General features: G+C 43.3%; 1 protein-coding gene and 1 long non-coding RNA gene across 2 annotated transcripts in view; both read right to left on the bottom strand.

Moving 5' to 3' along the window:
* Positions 1-7,657: 7,657 nt before the first annotated feature.
* Positions 7,658-9,652, bottom strand: LOC109307163. The gene is made up of 2 exons (XR_002100182.1): positions 9,254-9,652; positions 7,658-9,205 (listed from the first exon to the last, which is right to left on the bottom strand). It is a non-coding gene; the product is annotated as an uncharacterized LOC109307163 (long non-coding RNA).
* Positions 9,653-10,377: 725 nt separating this feature from the next.
* The window catches only part of RASAL2 (RAS protein activator like 2), a 145,474-nt gene continuing 136,805 nt past the window's right edge, over positions 10,378-19,046 (bottom strand). Inside the window, exons 15-17 of the mRNA XM_019530900.1 lie at positions 18,430-18,632; positions 17,803-17,890; positions 10,378-11,985 (exon numbers count right to left, since the gene is read on the bottom strand). Of these exons, the coding sequence (XP_019386445.1) occupies positions 11,821-11,985; positions 17,803-17,890; positions 18,430-18,632 (456 nt within the window). The 3' untranslated portion in view covers positions 10,378-11,820. The remainder of the gene's footprint in view (positions 11,986-17,802; positions 17,891-18,429; positions 18,633-19,046) is intronic.

The raw sequence follows: 19,046 nt of genomic DNA, 5'->3' as shown, positions 1-19,046 counted from the left end.
GCTGACAATCAGTTGATTGTTGGCCCCAGCCCAGAGAGTCTTGGGTCCGATTTGAGACCAGGGCTGGTTGTGCTGGGCTGACAATGAGCATACCCGACACCTCTGGTCAGGGGATCAGAGGTTGTTGACAGAGGGGAGAGCAGGGGAAGCAGAAGGCCTTCCCCCACTGGACACTTTAAACTCTGCCAGGAGCCTCTGATCCCCTGTGCCTGGCATCTGACCCAGAGCTGCCACGCATGGGTTTTAAAGTCCCCAGCAAGGAAGCCACACCAGCCCACTCTTTAAAGCTGTCCAGGTGATGGGAGCCAGGGACTAGAGAGCCTCTCTCTGCTGTCTGCAGGCTTGCTCTTCAAAGCTCCCCATGTGCTGGGACCCAGGGCGCAGGCAGCAGAGGGGCTGTGAGTTCCTAGCTGCCCGTGTACTATGCTGTGACATGGCACTTGCAGCTCTGGAATGGAGCACCCAGCTCCCCAGCTGCCGCTTCCATGGCTGCCAGCAGGTATGTAGCTGGTTCAGGGCTTGGTGAACCCAAGATCAGGGAGATGCTCCCTGATGTCAAGCTCAGGCATCCTCCTCCCCCCCCCACACACACACACCTGCCTCTGGGGATAGGCAAGCATGCTAGGTTCAGGACATGGTGCTTCTCCCAGCCTGATCTCACTGATTGGGTAGGGATGGCTGTGTCCCAGACCCTGGGGCTGCCCCGTACCAGTTCCCTACGCTCAGCTGAGCATCAATATCTGTTATGGATCATCCCCAACATGACACGCACTAAACTGAAGGCAGGATACAAACAAGACTTAAAGATGCTACACATTATATGTAGAATAACTTTGTGGCTCATCTGCTATATTATCGTGGCATAAATTGGCTTCATCTCTCACACGGGTTACTTTTTATGGCATGATTAACACCTTAATAGTGTCCTGATGTAATGTGTGCCATGGCCCTTAAGTTTTGTGGTCTCAGACTGCATCAGGATACTTAGTTTCCCATGAATCTTACTAGAGACAGTGAAGGAGGATCTCTTGCTGGGGACATGGAAGCAAACCTAAGTAACAAAATCTTTGTCTGCAACCAGTATATTCAATCTACACCTTTGCAGTGAAAAACAGTAACTCAATACACTTTCTAAGCACACATGGACATTTAATCTAGGGAGCTGGGAGGAGAGGTGAAGGACAGGAATGTAAGATGCGCTCTAGCAATAGTGAGGATTTTATTTGAGAATAGCACTTAAACGTAAGCAAACCAGTATCCCACTCGCTAATGGATGTAGAGAGCTGCTGCTCTCGGGTTAGAAGCAGAAGAACACACTCTGTTATCAGTATAGCCATTAGCCACCAACCTTTTTTCCCTAACATCTTCAGGTAGAAGAACTACTGATGGGGAGTTTCTCCAAAGGGACATTCCAGTTGCAGTGGGTGAGCTATGAGCAATGACGAGACCAGACTACAAGCCCCAGCACAAGTTCAGATTTATTTTTGTCCAGATGTCACCTGGGAATCTCAGAAGGAGTAGAAGAAACATATACTGATTTCATATAAAGAATTTTGGAGAGAGGAACCAGAAGGCCTATAGGGAGACCACTCATATAAGGGAGAGGTTAATGTGTGTGTCTGGGAGACAATGCTGCAGAAGAGGGGTGCTCAATCTCCAGTCTGTGGGCCAGATTGGAGCTGCCAGCTGGCCTGCAAGGCTCCCCACAAGTCTGGAAGTTTGGTGGCGGGGGAATGATGATGACTCTGCTCCCCTGCTGCTAAATCTCCGAACACAGGCCCTGCAGGCTGTATCTGGTGCCATATCCCAGCATACAGGACCAGGCTTGGGTGGGAGCGGTGCTGGGCTCCAAGGCCCAGTCCTGGTGCAGGAGGCTGGGGGGGAGGAGCACTGGCCCCTGGCAGCTAATTCCAGTGCGCAGGAAAGGGAGGAAAGGGCCCTGCACCATTCATCTGGCCTGAAGGGCCAAAAGGTTGAGCACCACTGATCAGGCAGTAAGAAGAGGGTAGGGACAGTCTCTTCTGCTCACCTACACTCCACATCTTCCCTTTGCACCCTCTTGTCACCTGCCCCTGCCCTTCCCTGTCCATTTAGCATATTAATAGATTTCATAGACAGTAGGGCTGGAAGGGACCTCAGAAGATCATCGAGTCCAGCCCCCTGTCTGAGGGGCAGGAAGTCAGCTGGGGTTACCGCATCCCAGCAAAATAAACATCCAATTCGCTCTTGAAGGTGTTTAGAGTAGGTGCTTGAACCACCTCCAATGGCAGGCTGTTCCAGACCTTGGGGGCTCACACAGTAAAGAAATTCTTCTTTATGTCCAGCCTGAAACGGTCTTGCAGGAGTTTGTGACCATTCGACCTCGTTATCCCTTGGGGCGCTCTGGTGAACAAACGTTCCCCCAGATCCTGGTGGTCACCCCGATAAACTTATAGATGGCCATCAGATCACCCCTGAGCCTGCACTTTTCCAGGCTAAAGAGCCCCATGGCTCTCAGCCTGTCGCTGTAAGGTCTGTTTTCCTGACCTCTGATCATGCGCATGGCTCTTCTCGGGACTCTCTCAAGCTTCTCCACATCCTTGTTGAATTATGAAGCCCAAAACTGGACGCAGTACTCCAGCTGCGGCCTCACTGAGGCCAAGTACAAGGGTAGAACAACTTCCTGGGATTTGCTTGAAAAGCATCTATGGATGCAAGCCAGCGTTTTGCTTGCTTTACTAGCTGCAGCATCACGCTGAAGGCTCAAGTTCATTCATATACTTACATTCTCCTTCACCCCTACCCTCCACTACATATAAAAAAAATAATGGAACGTGATGTTTGCTGTCATCTCATAGTTCATGCTATGTTATAGCCATTCCCACAACCTATGTCTGTCTTACGTACTCAAATTATAAACTCTCTGGTGCAGGCCTATTTATTACTCAGTTTCGCATGGGCCCCCAATTTCAGCTAGTGCTAGGCACTAGTAATAAATAGGATTACTAAGTGCAGGACTGTTGTATGTAGCTGTTGAGAACAGAGGATGGGAGCTATTACCAAGTCTAGTCCCTTTTAACTGCAAGAACTATATTATATGATCCCCTTCATAAACTTATTGAACACCACTTTAAACAGTTGGTTTCTTTGCCCTTGTTGGAAGTCTGCTCCAGAACCTGATCCCTCTGAAGGTTAGGGATCTTCCATTAGTCTCCAGGCTGAATTTATTCACAGCCAGTTTAACCCCTTTTGTTCACATGCCAACAATGTCTGCAAGCTAAATAGCTCATTTTCTTCTCTGATGTTTACCCCTTTAACATATTCATAGATATCAGTCCTATCCACTCTGAGCCTTCACTTTTTCTAGGCCAAGGCCAAGCTCTTCTAGTATCGTCTTACAAAAAAAGCTACCAAGGTGATCAGGGGAACATAGACTGTTTTCTCTGTAGCTTTTCCTGTTTGAATTCATATTTCATATTTCTTAATCATGGATGACCAGAATTGTACACAGTATTCCAGATAATGTCTCACCCTGCTCTTTCACAATGGCACTAATACTTCCATTACCTCTACTGGAAATCTATCTTCTGAGATTTTCTAGGATTTTGCCTTTTGCATAGCCACATCTCCTTGGTGCTGCACAGTCATTCTGTGATTGTTGGGTCCTTTCATCTCAGTAGTTTCTGAATTGTGAGTTCCAAGTTTATAGCAAAAGACTCCTATTAGTCCTCACATGTACAACTTCGTGTTTTCTTCTATTTAATTTCACACATTTCTCTTACTCCACTCCACCTGTACATGTATGACACCCGAATAAGCCTCTTCGATTTTGATACTGCCTCCTGAATTGGAGTGATCAGCAGATTGCATCAGCACACTGCTGCTTTTTGTCCCAAGATCATTAGTAAGTCTATCAGGATTGGACCAAAGATTGACCCTCGAGGAGCTCACTAGTAACCTCCTTCCAGCCTAATGCTTCTACTTGGAATACGGCCCCTCACTTTCTCCCTTATCCAGCTGTGTACCAACACCTTAACATTCCTATAACCAATTCCATCTTCTGCAGCTTCATTAAATTTCCCAGGTGGCACCGTATTAAATCTTTTACTGAAATTGAGAGAGATGAGATCTGCTATATTCCCTTCCACTAGGGAATCACTTTTCAAAGGATGCTATCAGGTTAGTTTGATAATTTATTTTTAGTAAAACCTTCTTGCCTGTTGTCCCACATTCTCTTCACTGTCTTGCTCTCTGATTATCACTGCTTTCAAAACCTGGTCTAAAAACCTCATATCTAGCAAGTTCAGGAAGATTCAAGGAAGACTTGTGGAGGACATGGACACACAATTCTCAATACAAATTTACCATTTTTTAAACAAAGAAATCTTGGGTCAAAAGTACTGGCAAGCCATCAAACTTTAAAAAAAAATTATTTGTGTTGTTCCAATACCCATAAATCCCATTGTTTTGGGTACTATGCAGTCATATTACAACAGAGCTTACAGGCTAAATAAGGCTAAGGCACACCTGATGTGTAGAACAACACAGGGTCCGGGTGGCGAGAGGAAAGAGAAAAGTAAAGTTGCATCGAGTAGTTGCCTGTGCATTATGCAGGCTCCAAGGCCTCTAGAACCCGCATCTAAAATGTCAATTTAAAACTTACACACCAATGGAAATAAAACAAATTCAAAAAGAGGGGAAGATTGTACTGTGTAGTTTTTGTTCATTCTCTTAATTTATACATATGTGGAATAATAAATAAAGCATCACCAATGGCCAAATATTTTGTTAGCCTATGAAGGAACATTTCTTTGGGGTGCCTGCACCTTGCAAACTGCTTTGTGTTTGTGCATTAGAACTTCACAACTACAAACCAACTATGTACAAGGAAAACTGAGCAGGCTATTTTCATGGTTCAAGGTGCAAGAAATGCACAAATGAATGCAAAGTAAACAGAATCGCTAACATCTGATTCTCATGACCTATAATGCTATTAGTAATATAAGAAAGGGAATCCATTTTTTAAAAGATACAATTTCAGACTGAGTGCCTTTTAACTCTGAGAAAGGAAAATGATTAAAAAGCTTGTGTGAGTAGACAGCATTTCTCCATGCGACCACAGAGTGTCACCCTTCCTCTCCACATTGCTTAGCTGGACAGTTCCTCATGGGTGAGAAGATTTAGAAGCAAGGAGAGGTTACTAGACAAGGAAGACCTGAGCAAGTGGAATAAGCTTTTGAATGGAGGCCACACAGCACCGAAATCCCAAACCAGGAGCAGCGAGTGGCGTTCTAGTGCCAGCCACATCTCTCTAACAGTGAGCAGCGGAGAGATGCAAGTGACACACAGTTCGGGATTTGCTCACTCAGCTGTAGCTTCCAAGTCCAATTTTTGATCAGAGTCATTTTTTTGTCACAGGCCACCTTAGTTCCTGCCATGTCTCATAAAAGCAGCAGTTCACATGGGTAACTCAAGAAGTCACACTACAAACCGTGCCAGATGTCAGGTTGTACTGTGCAAGTTTGCACATTTCCTTCCACCGCTCAGGTTTCAGAACTCATGTATAATCTTCCAGCAGTAAGATACTAAATCAGTGCCACATGTATGAACTCCAAGCTTTTTAAAGTTAAAGTTTATTTGTATTCTTTGTAGGAATATCAATAAAAGACTTCAAATGTATCTATATCTGTACATATACAAGAACCTTCAAAAATTATTCACAGAACAAAAATAAATCTTCTTTAAAACGAACCCAGGCAATGAAATGCAGAGATGGATCTCAGAGACCAAACAGTCCAGTGCTACTAGCATAAAAATATGTTTTTGAAAAAAACAATTTTAGTACTTTTTAAGGTGTATTTTGTTGAAATAAAAAATAAATTATTTAGAGCTATCATTGTAAAATAGTCCTGTGTAGTAACACTCTCATTAAGGCCCTTGAGACAGAAAAATCTATTTTTACAGGTAGGATTCCTGGCAGGAGTGATTTGTAATGACATGCTCTCTCTCATGGGAATTAATTTACTGTAGGGAAGCAAATGTCTAAATGCATCAACCTAATTTTAACCCTTTAAGTCTGTTAAACACTCAGGTGGATAGCAGTGAATGGCCAGATTATATCCTACTTGGTAAATGATAATTAGTAATATAAATATACATGTATCAGTTGGACAAAGACATGAATTGTTCCCCAGGAGTGATGCAGACATCTTTCCATAACACTAGTATAGGATTCACACATACATGGCATTGGTGACCCTAGCAGATGAATACCGCTAACATATACCACTGTTAAATCACTGCACAACCAATGAGATTCCAGACGAAGTGAAAAGCCGGTGGTTTAAGCGAGCAATAGAATGTGAAAATAAATAAATCATTTATGAGATGGCTGGATGCCTGAATATAGAGCATGTCTAAACTCTGGGCACTACATTCAGGGGCTAGGAAATATGCACAGCTCTCTCAGCGCTACTCTGGATTCTCTATGAAGAGAGAAAGCATTTCTAAGAGGAGTGCTGTGAAACACGCAGTTCTATGCAGCTGTGTGTGTTTACATACATGTACACACACACACACACACACACACACACACACACACACACACACATCTATGGCTACCCATTTCTATACACTGAAGAGAAAACTGTAGCTGCTTACTGAATTTAGCTTCTACCCCTCTTCCTTCTTTAGGACCCAAATTCCTTGGGTTGTAAAAAGGTATATACATGGGGCCAGATTTACTCCATGTGCTCCTCCTCTGCTCCCAAGGTATTTACTGCATACCTCTTGCCAGTGAAATTACTTCTGTCCTCCTCAAACTCTTCATAAAACATTCCCAATTTGGCAGCATGCAACGTGGGGCTTCACTCCAACACTGCAGAGCTGAAAACTTGTATTTAAAATTCAGAAACCCAACCGGTCAGCATAGGAAAGTCCCTTTCAATTAATCTGCCTTTTTAAAGGGATCATCATAAAGCAGTAGTCACGGGCACGGCCAGAGAGTGGCAAGGCCCTAAGCCTGTGGCTAGCTCCTTCATACAGTGATGCATACAGTTTTTCCATTGTGTCTCTGGCTAAGGCAAAGAGAGAAACAGCAGCCCAACCACAAAGGCAGTGGCTGGCCACAAAGATGTAGGTGATTTGTCTGAGGCCTTATTTGTAATTGTGGTAAATTTTGAGCAAAGAACATTGCAAACCCTCCTCTCTCACCACTTACAGCTCAGATGAAGAAAAGGGAATTAGACATTGTGAAGAAAAGGTACTTGATATCTACAGGTTTGGGTAGAGACTTGAAGAATTAGATTGCAGGCACCATGCATAGAAATTAAAGGACTGTTCAATAAGAAATGAATGGCTCCAGGGTAAGAGTGACTTAGAAAACAAATCCTTCCTTTCCTTTTCCCTTTGCAGTCCTGCCTTGACATCTCCTAACACAGGCACAGTCAGAGAAGTAGCACAAAGTTGGGCATAAAAAGAGATGGCTATTAGAGACCTCTAAATCCTTCCTACATTGTCTCAGGTGTCCTCAAATTGAGGTGGTCAGCCTCCTGCGGTGACATTTTGCACAACCTGCTGAGTTTAGGCAACTGCATACATACTATCCAAACCCCTAGCAGGTTATGAAGTTCATCAGATTTTGTTTTACTTCTCCTCTCATTCCTGCAGAAACTCAGTGGCTGTTACTCTGAAAACTGAAGACTGGCTAGGCCCAGGTATTTTGTTGTCTCAGTAATGTTAAAATGGCTCCTGAGGTTTTGCTTGCTACCATCTATCAAACTGTACAAAATAGAAGCTTGTGATTTGACATGCCACAGGCTTCACAGAGAGATAAAACAAATTTCTAGACATCTGCTGAGTAACAAACTGGGAACGATGCCTGCCCACAGAACATGGGAGCCTAATGCTGTGCTTCATGGTTTCTCAGCTTTGACCTAACAATATTGTGAAACTGTTGACTTTTGCCCCCCTTGCAGGTAGAAAGACATTTTCTGCTGTATGGAGGGAGAGACCAGCATTTTGTATCTCAGAGCAGGGAGATTAAAACCAGCACAGTGACAAGCAGTGACGGTGATGCTTCAGGTCTGACCCTTAAATATCTGCTTTATCCAGGCTGACAGCTTAAGCATGTACAGGAGGATATGCATTTATCCATCTATGTTATTCATGCCACTTGCAATTGTAAAGTGATCACCTTACAGCAGCTAGGATTTCCCCTTTAGAAAGCAGGGCCTGCTTTATTTAAAAGCAACCCTAGGAAATGCACTAAAAGAACCTGTTCCTATTACATTTCTCTGCAGAAGCCAAAGTGGATTCCCAAAGGCCTTCAGTGTCTAACCACACAGCTCAGCCAGTGACCTTTAGTGGATTATCACAAAGCTACAGTGAGCTCTGAGCAGATGCCTCTCTCTAAGCAGCATTAGTCTAACTCTGCTAGAATATTTTGGTAGAAGCCTGTATTTCCATATGTATTTCTTTTTCCTCGTATTTCTTGTAATGCACAGAAAGTAATCCCTAGGTAGTGTGTTCAACAGCTAATTTAGGAGAAACCTCAGAGTAACAGATCATCCACTTCCCATGTTTTACATAACATATGATTAAAACGCACACCCAGCTACAGAGCTGCTTTTGGGAAAGACTTTGCATAGCACAGCTGGGTGAATATAATCTGAGGTAATTATTGTTAGCTTCACTGAAAGTGAGTGCAGCCACATAATAAAGGGGTAGGCATGAAAGCTGCCCGCAGCCACACAGAAATGCTAAGATAAAAGGGGTTTTAATGGACAGTGGCATTTTATAAAAATGAGAAGTACTCACACTAGACAAATTGATCCACAACTGATACTGCGCCTATAGTCTTGGTACATGTGGAAGAAGAGGGAAAGAAGAAGGGATTGAAAGGCACAGTTAGTTAACCAAAGGAGAAGGTATTAGGGGCCAGAATGACCCAGAGTTGGAAGACTTCATTAGGAAAGTGATTTTGTTCTTTTTTAAATTTCTACTGAGTATTTTCAGTATGTGGCCCCAGAAGTGCATAAAACTTCAAAAATGTTGCTGTGCCACTTCAAGAAAGCTAGGCGGACCCTCTCCTTGCTCCTTAACCCTTGGTACAAATCATGTTTGAGAAACAAAAAGAGAAAGCAGCTTTGATCCAAAAGAACATTAAAACCTTAAGAACAAATTCCTATTTACTTCAGGTGAGTTTTCGATCTCTCAATTCAAGTAACTGCCAACTGCTGAGAGATATTCATACACTTTTCCTTATATGTCCTACAGTGCAGGAGATGTGGTCTCTTTCTGTATTTGTGCATAGTTGGTTATATACATAGATATATAGGTGTGTGTATATGTTTAATGGAATTATCTTAACTCACAATAAACAAGGTAACACAGTTAAAATATCGTGCTCCGCAACAAACTGGCCTAAAAGGCTAGGCAAATTCATTTCAAAACAGCAAACAGACTTGAACAACAGACAGTGAATTTGACTCATTCATATTGCCAAACCCTGACATTCAAAGGCATGACCCAAAGGTCATGAGAACAACTCAAAAATCCCAAGATATTTAAAACGATACATTTTTGCACACTCAGGACCTGTCTGCAGTGCTGCAAGCTGCATGCGACACACATGCAGGTGTTCAGTGTGCTGCTTATGTGCAGCACAGCAGGTTTTTTGGCACCAGGAGATCCTGGTGTCAAAAGGTGGTGCACAAGGCAGCAGTGTACATTCCCCAAACCAGAGCCTGGCTGCCCAGAGCCATACTTCGGCTGCCATCCAGGCTCTGCGTGCCTGGATTACTGCTGCTGGAGCCCTGGGAGGGCCCCAGAAAAGGGTGCTGGGGCCAGCCCAGGTGTGGACACCAGCCTCTCCTGCCCCACCCAGGACAGCTTGCCACACACCAGAATGTGCATGTTGGCATGTTCCCTGGGGACAACTAGCTGTGGCACAAATATGTGCCACAGCTAGTTGTCCCCAGGGAACACACGTTCCCGCTTATCGCAATGTGCCATCAGAGTTTATAGGCAAGAAGAAATGACTTGAGATAATCTAGCCTGACCTCTTTGTAACAGGCCACCACCTTTCACCCAATTATCATCTGCATTGAGCCTACTACCTTTGATTTGATTAAAGCATATCTGTAAATCAGGAAAGCAAATTTGATGCATATATTCCAGAAAGGCATTTAGTCTTGACCTGAAGACATCAAGAGAAGGCAGTGCCTATCATTCCTTGGATTTGTTCTAATGGTCCCTGTTAAAAAAGTATTTGCCTCTATTTCTAATTTGAACTAGCTTTGGGTTCCCTTTATTTGCTTCCTTATTTAAACCTTTAAGGTTCACATTCTCATGCTTTTCAACACTAACAAGAGCTTTAAAAAACATTTTTTTTAAATGAAGTGGAAGGGGAGAGATTCTCATACATCACTTGACTCCAGAAGCTGGGGCTTTATGAGACTCAACAAGTATTACAAAGATATTCAGTAAAACCATGAGAACTGGCAACACCGCGGATCTTACTGTTGGTCTTTTACAGTGTGTGAAACGTCACTATCTTCCTCCCAACAATGAGCTCATTATTTAATTTTAGGTACATCCTGTAAAAGTCTGCTTGTGTGAGAAACAAACCAAACATTACAGGGGGGGGCTCAGTTAAAATTCACTTAGAGAAAACGTGGATAAAGTCAGGACTTAAATAATAACAGTCAATTTCCATTGGGGCATGGAAATTTTAACAAACATGCAGAAACCATCTTGGTGGAGCTAAATCTGATAACCCTGTGGATGGAACAGTGAAATTGAACAAGACAAAAAGGTACAAAAATAAACTAGAAAAGTTTCACTCTGTGTTCACAGATCTATTGCACAGGGCATGAGTGCCCTTTGGTTAGCCCTTTCCCTGGAGTACTAACCTGATTGTTTCTGGTGGAGTTTGGGTAACTGATCTGGAGTGCTACTGCACTGAGACAATGGGCTGCACATATGCTGGGAATTGGACCAAAGTTTGAAAACACAAGTATTTACAGTTCTGTAAACTCTTAAAAAAAAAAAAAAGGAAAAAAAAGTCAAACCTTACTATAATTTAGGTAAAAAAAAATTCCTACCTTTAAAACTGCAAATTCCCTTTGTCTCTTGGACGGGAAGCCTGGCTTTGGGCAGGTGTTAAAAAAAAAACAGGCTTCTTGCTCCAGTTTCTAACTAGAGCTTTCAAAAGAGACTTTGAAACAGCTTTTTGTCCATATCCTAACAAGAGCAGACAGAAGCCAACAGGATCCAACCCTCTTGCAAGAAGCTGGGTGTGGAGTTTGAAGTTGGTTAAATAAGGACCGGGAAGGAGGGGGTTAAAACAGAGCATCTCATACATTCATTTAACTAGTATTTCACTTCACTCCATGTGCTTGCATCAGTCAGCCTGATATGTACAGCTTCAGAATAACCCACTGCTCATCTCTCTTGTTTTTTCTTTCTCTGCCACACCACACATACACACATTCCCCTCCTCCCCCTCTGAGGACTGCAGTGCTTTCAACAAGAGGAAAATAATAATAAAAATTGCAATAATTAAAAACAATCTACAGTATTCACTTCCTTTTGGTATATTACAGCGGCGGTCTCTGTACATGTAGCCTGGAACAGGCTCCTTACGTATATACACAGCAATCCTGAGGGCCCTGGCCCTTGGAGCCCTATTCTCCTAGTCTGAAAGGTAGGCTTTTCTACCCCACTTGACAGTTTATCTTTTAGCAGCATTCTGTAAATCAACAGGGGTCTGCATTCAGGTTTCTTCAGTCTGCTTCTTCCTGCTCTGCCCCGAGGAGATGACCAGCAGCATCCACCCGGTTAGCAGCTGCTGTTTTTGAATTCACCATTCTCCGTGATGGAAAGCTTGGTGGGGTTGGTGGGGGAGATGCCATTGCGGACCTGCATGCTGTAGCGCTCCTTGACCTGCGTCAGGGCGCTCATCAGCCGAGTGTTGGCCGAGTCCAGGGACACAATCCGTTTCTCCTGTAACAAAAACACCACAGATCAGAGCCATTCTACCCAGCAAAGCACTTATTTAACCTTTTCTTTGTCAGGAACTTTCATAGCCTAGGGCTGCGATCAAGTCTTCAGAAGCTTTTTAGACAGAGCCAACATTACCAACATTCTCCAGTAAAATGGGATGTCTTTGCCTCTTTCTGTTTTCTTGCAATACTGTTTCCCCAGTTCACCACAGATGCACTGCTCCCCAGTTTGGTCTCTCTAGTTTCTCTGCATTACACTTATAAGTATTCCACTTGGTTGCATTTCAGCATTTTCACCAAAGCACCCTCTCCTGAAACAGATGAAGGTGCAGAGCTTTTTGGCTTCGTTTGTTTGGGAGTTTTTTGGGGTAACTTTGGAAAACAGAAACAGGCACCAGAAAAATAAGTGCTGGGAAGTTTCATTTTGTAGCAGAAAGTGCAGGTGGCACCTGAGGGCCACTGTCTTCATCTGAAGACTGCATGGAGAGTACACAGAATGAACTCACAGGATGGCTGAAATTAAAATGGCAAATAATGACAGCCTGCAGTCACCAGCAGGGGCAGGGATGCAGCAGCAACATAGAAAAGAAGCAGCCAAAAGCTAAAACTAAAGGGTTATTTGGGGTGAGGGGTAAGAGGGAAATGTGGGTGAGTGAGGGGGATGCCATTAACAAAAACACAAGAAACAAACATTGAAAGACACTGCTCCTAGACCCATTCCAGCTCAGAGTTGCTCCAGGACTCCACAGAAATCAAAAGTTCTGTCATTCTGGTTTTAATTCTTCTGGCCCAGAAAGTGCTAGCCTCCGCTTTTATGAAGAAAATAAAAACTAAAGGACAAGTGAACGCACTAAATAAATAGAAAAATACACCCAAAATGCACGGTCTGCAGTGGGATGCTGTGGTTGGGGGATCCAAGCCAAGGGATTTCAGGTACAAGTAGCTTGCTTGTAGTTCTGTCCTTTACCTTTTAAGAATGCAGCCGTACAAAGCAACAACAGGCCCTGCAGCAGGTAAGCATGCTCTCAGTGCTGCCAGCTGGTTGGTTATTCTTTTTTAAAGAGGAAACCTAGGTTTTATGGTTTGTTTTTTTTAAGCTGAATGTAGGGGCTCTTTCCAACCCACCCCAACCCACTGAGAACCAAAGGAAGGAAAAATGATGTACACAAGGCACAAACATTAAGGGATAATTCAGACACATTGCTCAGGAGACATCTGTACTACTACAGGCCCATGTGGTTTGGTTCTCAGCATGTCAGCTATATGGTACATAGGCAAAAAGGGAGTCTGTTTGCTCTTCCTAGGGGGCTTCCCCAGGTAAATAAAGACAGGGAAACCCAAAGCAAAGCAGAGTTTAAGTGTTGCGTGTGTGACAGCCCTGTGCATGGTCAGGACAACCACCCATATGGTTGTATCATACCCATATTCCTGGTCAAAATGGAGAGGGAAGGATCTGTGACTAACTCTTGGCCTTTCCTCCTATGCCAAAATAAAAGAAGAAAAATACATGGCCTTAGCAGAGATCTATTTCTTGGGGCATTATACCCTCTTCTGACTGACACTCTCCTACCTTATTTGTAGAATTAAAAATTTCTGATCAGAGAATTTGGATATATAAAGAGGTAAAAAAATGGAAGGCTGGGGTGTTCCCTGGCACTGACTAAGCATGTTCAATACCTAAAGTTATAGAGCAATTAAACACCTACATCTGAAAAATTTATCTTGAAGGCCTGAGCTTGGTCAGGAGATGCACCCTCCTTGCTCAAAGGAAAATGCCATCCAAACAGGTACATGTATTTCTAACATATATGAATTCAGTGTGGGGAGTGGTAGGAGCTGGAATGTGTAGGAGGTCAGTGCACTCGGCCAGGGCTGGGTACTGCTCAGCTAGAGAACTGATTGGGTTTACTTGCCTGTTTGAATTATCTCATCCCCATTTATGACCTGTAATTTAACACAGCGGAGACGTCACTTGCAATAGGAATAGAGCTAGCACACTCCGTAGCTCCGCCGTTCTCAGGGAAAGTTACCAACATCCAGACCTCTCTTTTCTCAGTCTGGGAAGCATGGATAAGAGCCTTTGGATTCACAACTCACTAACATTATACAGGAACAATTTGAGAAAAGTGCATACTCAGTTTAACGACGAGGCTATCACTGTGCACAGCTTAATAATGGATGCCGTGTCCTAAAACCCAGGACAAGCAAGTCATTCCTACAAAGCATTCTGTAGTGAAGTAACTGAGCACAAGAAGCCAAAGTCACCACTACTCCCTAGCACTCACTGTCACCTTCAAAATGAGGCCAAGAAGCTAGGATCAATTACTCTTCCATTGATTTCAAGACACAAAGATATCTGGCCTCCCAATAAATCACGTGCTGAGAATAATCTGCCTTCTATGCATAATTTAAAACCAACCATCAGTTTGATGGCCTTTTTCTACAAAGGAACTCTGCTTCCTCAGATAGTTGTGTTTTTGGCGACCAGAGCCCTGAGTCTCCCACTCATGTCCCCGTTCCACTCAAATGCCTAGATAAGGCCTTCCACAATGGTCACTAAAGCACATCAACAAACGGAAAGGATTATGGCTACTCATAGTGATTAGTCAGTAAGGGTTCTGTGAGCTTGAACTCACTCTTCCAAACCTGATTTGAGCTCTTTCTTTAGCACTCCCCAACTCTTGAGGACTCAGTGAGCAGGAGGCAAAGTAGCAGAATTAAGGCCAGCTTTCCACACATGGGAGTTGAGGGCTCTGGGTAGAGAGAACAACTAGATCTAAAGGGAAACATGTTTTTCTTCATTTTACTACGATGAAAAGTGTCTTGCAGCATGGCTAGGGATGATCTCAAAACACATATATTCCTCCTTTTGGAAGCATTACATCCCTTCAGCAATGAGGGATCAAGTTTTCATAGTTTCAAACTATGAAACTATAAGTTTTCATTAACCAACAATCCTTTCCTCCACCTGGTAACACCAAGGAATCAGACTTCTCTGGTTTCCATCATATTGCTTCAGAAACATTCATAGTATGCCACAGAGGAAGAGAAGCTACTGGTACAGATGTGTAGAGACATGAACGGGAGCTCTCTGCACAAGCATAACCAATCATCCTGAATCTGAAGTCAATCCCTGCCTGCCCCGGCAAATCAATTTCTATGGATTTATTACAGTGTCCCAAACCCTTTGTGCCCAGCACACATTCCTACATCATGTTTAGCCGAATTCTCAAAGCAAGTTCCCAGTCTATAAGGGATTCTCTGTTATCTTCAAAGACCATCTATAAAGGCTGTTCACACCACTTTACAGGTCATTTATCATTGCAACCTTCTGCTGAGTAAATAAGAGCCAGTAAATGGCCCCTTCTAAGAAGAATAACTGTGAGACAGTTGGCAGGGGATACTCAGAAAATACATCATATTTCCTCTGAAATCTAACAGCCTGCCTTCTGGACATGATTCAGCTCTATCAGTTCGGAAGAGTGAGATCCTGAGCCTACACTCAAGTATAAAACACAGCCTATTTCGTTCACCTCCTATCCCCACCTTAAACTGACAGTAACAATTCTCCATCTGGGTGAAGGATGAGCCTCTTATATTTTCCAGACTCACCTCTCCCTAGCATCAGTTCACATGGAAAGGATTTCAACCTCAGCTGCATCACAAGAGGGTGACTTACACTATTCTGACATATCCTTTTAAAATGGGACTATGCACAGTGCAATTCCAGCAGGATGTTCTTATCTCACAGGACTAAATATCTGAAAGTGCAAAACAATGCAAGGACTAAGGTATTTTACTCAAGTGATTTGTTCAGAATTGATGGCTTAGATCCCAACTCTCCAGCTGTTAAGGCCTCCATCACTGAAAGAGTAGCTATAAGAAAATGTGCAAAAGGACAGCAAATATAAATGTTTCTTCTCAAAGTCTAAAACTTTTCCAAATCTCAAAACAACCTCCTGAAGAACATGCTATGAAGTGTTCAATGGACACTTTTCACTGCATGATTTCCCTAAGGGCCCACAAAGAGCACATACAATTCAGAGGTCTTGTTATGGTTGCCTATACAGAAAGGCAACAAATGGCTAACCCATGCCCTCACTCACACCTTTAACATGGCATAGCTGGCTCAATTTAATGCATTATCTTCTGTAAACCTGTAGATAAATCCCTACTACAGCTAAGACCTCCAGCACTTCCCAGCCTGTGTGAAATGAAATGACTCTCAAACTGCCTGGGAGACTGCTGTTATGTGTATCATCTTTAAAAAATATAAACAGGAAGTGACATTAACCATTAAAAAGCACAGATGCAGGAAAGATTTCTACGCTCTGAGTGCAAGGGGAATATTACAGTCTCACAACCATGATGCAGCAGGCAGAGATCAAACCAATTGTATATTTTATTGTGTAAGCTACATTTCTCCTGAATGAGTACAGATAAAGAAGGGAAGCCAAACCAATTCCAAGCAGTACATCCAAAGACCAGAGAAGCAGAACTGCATTATGCACATCTACATGCATCACCCACTTGTTCCACAGCTAACCTGCATCAGCCAAGGCAAGCGCTTGCATTTTGTGGCACAGCAGGCATTTCTCTAAGACTGACTACAGACAGAGTCAGCTGAAGTCAAATGCCAAGCACTAGAAGCATACTGGGCAGTGCTCTACTGCAAGAGCTTGCTGCATAGCTTCATAGATTGATTGCTTCTTTCTTACTGATCCACTGACAAAACTGACAGAACCAGTATAGCTTGTTTTGTTGGGGGTGCAGGTGGGACAGTTTTACTATATAGGTACAAAGTGCAGCTTTGCTATTTCTATACCAGCAAAATGCTCCTACTGTAAGGCAGTGTTGGTCTAAGGACATAGGTAGATAGGGTTCTTTAGGTAAATCTGATATCTTTTATTAGACCAACTCAAATAGTTGGAAAAATTCTTCTTAGTAAGCTTTTGGGTACAGACACCCTTCATCAGGCTGAGGAAGCATCTGCATATGGTCTGTGCTCTTCCTGGATGGAGTGGTAAAGCAGTCAGAGGCCAGTACATATGTAAGAAAGTCAGTCAAAATGTAAGTTGAGGTGGTCTATAGGTGAGAGACAGGTGTGTGTGGGGGGGGGTGGAGGGGGAATGAAAGGGGACTAAATATAGACTTTGGATTTATGACACATTATAACCTGTCTAACATCTGCCTCCCCAGGTAAACCCTCCACTTTTTACCAGCTAGTCTCATTTCCTTCCCCACAACTCTCCTGTCTCCCATCTGTTGATTACAGCTACATTCATTCCCCCTACTCCCCACACACTCATCTGTCTTACCTACTGACCACCTCAATTTACATTTTAACTGACTGTCTTTCTTGCATACATACTGGCCTCTGGCTGCCTTATCACTCCATCCAGGAAGAGCACCAACCAGGCAGATGCTTCCTCAGTCAGATGAAGGGTATATGTGCCTGAAAGCTTGCTAAGAAGAATTTTTCTAACTATTTGAGTTGGTCTAATAAAAGATATCATATTTACACAAAGAACCTTGTCTGCCTACTGTAAGGCATGATCTGAAAAGACCATATTAACCCAGTAACACAGTGGGTTTGAAAGTTTTTAAAAGTAGTGCTAAATGCTTTGAAATCTGTTAGATAATAGCAGAATTCTCTCCATGAGATAGGCAAGAAGAATGTGTTGAAGCTGGTTTCAGAATGAGACTGTAAGGTGGAGAAGTATCTAATTTCTGTCATGGGAGCTGGACTGGCTGCAAGGATAGGGAATAGTAGTTTCCAGAGAAAATGTTTCATTCTTGGAGACCCAGAAGTACTTACCTGCGCATCAATAATTTTCTGCTTTGCATCTATGACTGCTTGCATCTCAGCATGATCCTTCTTCAGTTCTTCTTCGACTGCCATGAGTCTGGGATGTAGGAAGGAGGAAGGAATCAGAAAAATCTTAGTATAGTTTCAGAGCACTTACGACAAGGTGGCTCCTCATTACTACTACCTTTGTAATGGGAAAACTCTACAGCACCAAGGACAACCTATTTTCTCTTCTGTTAATGTTAGCTGGTTAAATTCAACTGTTGCCATGAGACAGAGCCAAAGTTCAACAGCTTTGAACAAGGAGAGGTCTGCTAATTCCAGTGTTAGGAGCTTGCACTTGAGAAGGAGGCCATCCTACTTCTTTTCCAAGATAGTGTGGATTAGCTAATGAGTACAGCAAACATGTGAGTCAGTACTGCTGGGTCCTTCTCTCATCTTTCCATGCAATCAAGGACTAGTTTGTGTCTCAGTTTTTCCATCTGGGACAGGGATGATACAAATCCCACAGAGGTGTTATGGGGCATAAATGAGGAAAAAAGCTGCTTGCATGCAAAATTATGGGCCCCTATCGTCAGCTCTGTTGGGATGCCATGCTTTGCACACAAATCTCTTAAAAGAGCCCTGTCCTCTCACCTGCTGATTATGCTCTTCATCTGGCTGTCCTTCTCTTCCTGTTGCCTGCGAAGTCTCTCTTCACTGTCCTCCAGCCTCACCTTGTATTCCATCAGTAGCTTCTGCATTTGCTGCTCCTGCACCAGAAGGCGCCTCTCATACTCCTCCAATCGGCGGCTCGACACCTTCAGACGCTCCTTCAACTTTGCTATCTCTTGCTCATACTGCATGGAAGGAAAAGATACAGGAACATAGGAAAGGGAGTGTCAGATATTTTTTGCTATGTCTGCGTTGTTTTCCTTGAATAACGCCAAAATGAAGGAAGTAGCAGGAAGGATTGTAACAACTGACTGGTCTGTTGTGGACAGATCCTATACACTCAAGTGTCTTCATACTGCCCCGCATCATTACTGCAGTTCCACTCCTGGGTACCCAAACCACTCTGCAAGTGCATTTCAGTTCTGAGACCCTTAACTTCTAACTATTCAAGTCCCAACAGCCTCCCAAAAATCTGCAGCTATCTGTACCTTTCTGTAAGAGATCTTCTGATGTGAACACACATGAACTCTGGATAATTCTGGGATACAAGCAACTCATTTCTCTCATGACCTAATCAAGACTTGAAGTCACATAACCAA

This window comes from Crocodylus porosus, unplaced genomic scaffold (genome assembly GCF_001723895.1).
Source record: "Crocodylus porosus isolate Cpor-Errol unplaced genomic scaffold, CroPor_comp1, whole genome shotgun sequence".
NCBI classification, from domain to species: domain Eukaryota; kingdom Metazoa; phylum Chordata; order Crocodylia; family Crocodylidae; genus Crocodylus; species Crocodylus porosus.
Note: the sequence above shows the minus strand (reverse complement) of the source record. Positions and strands in the feature narration are given on the sequence as shown.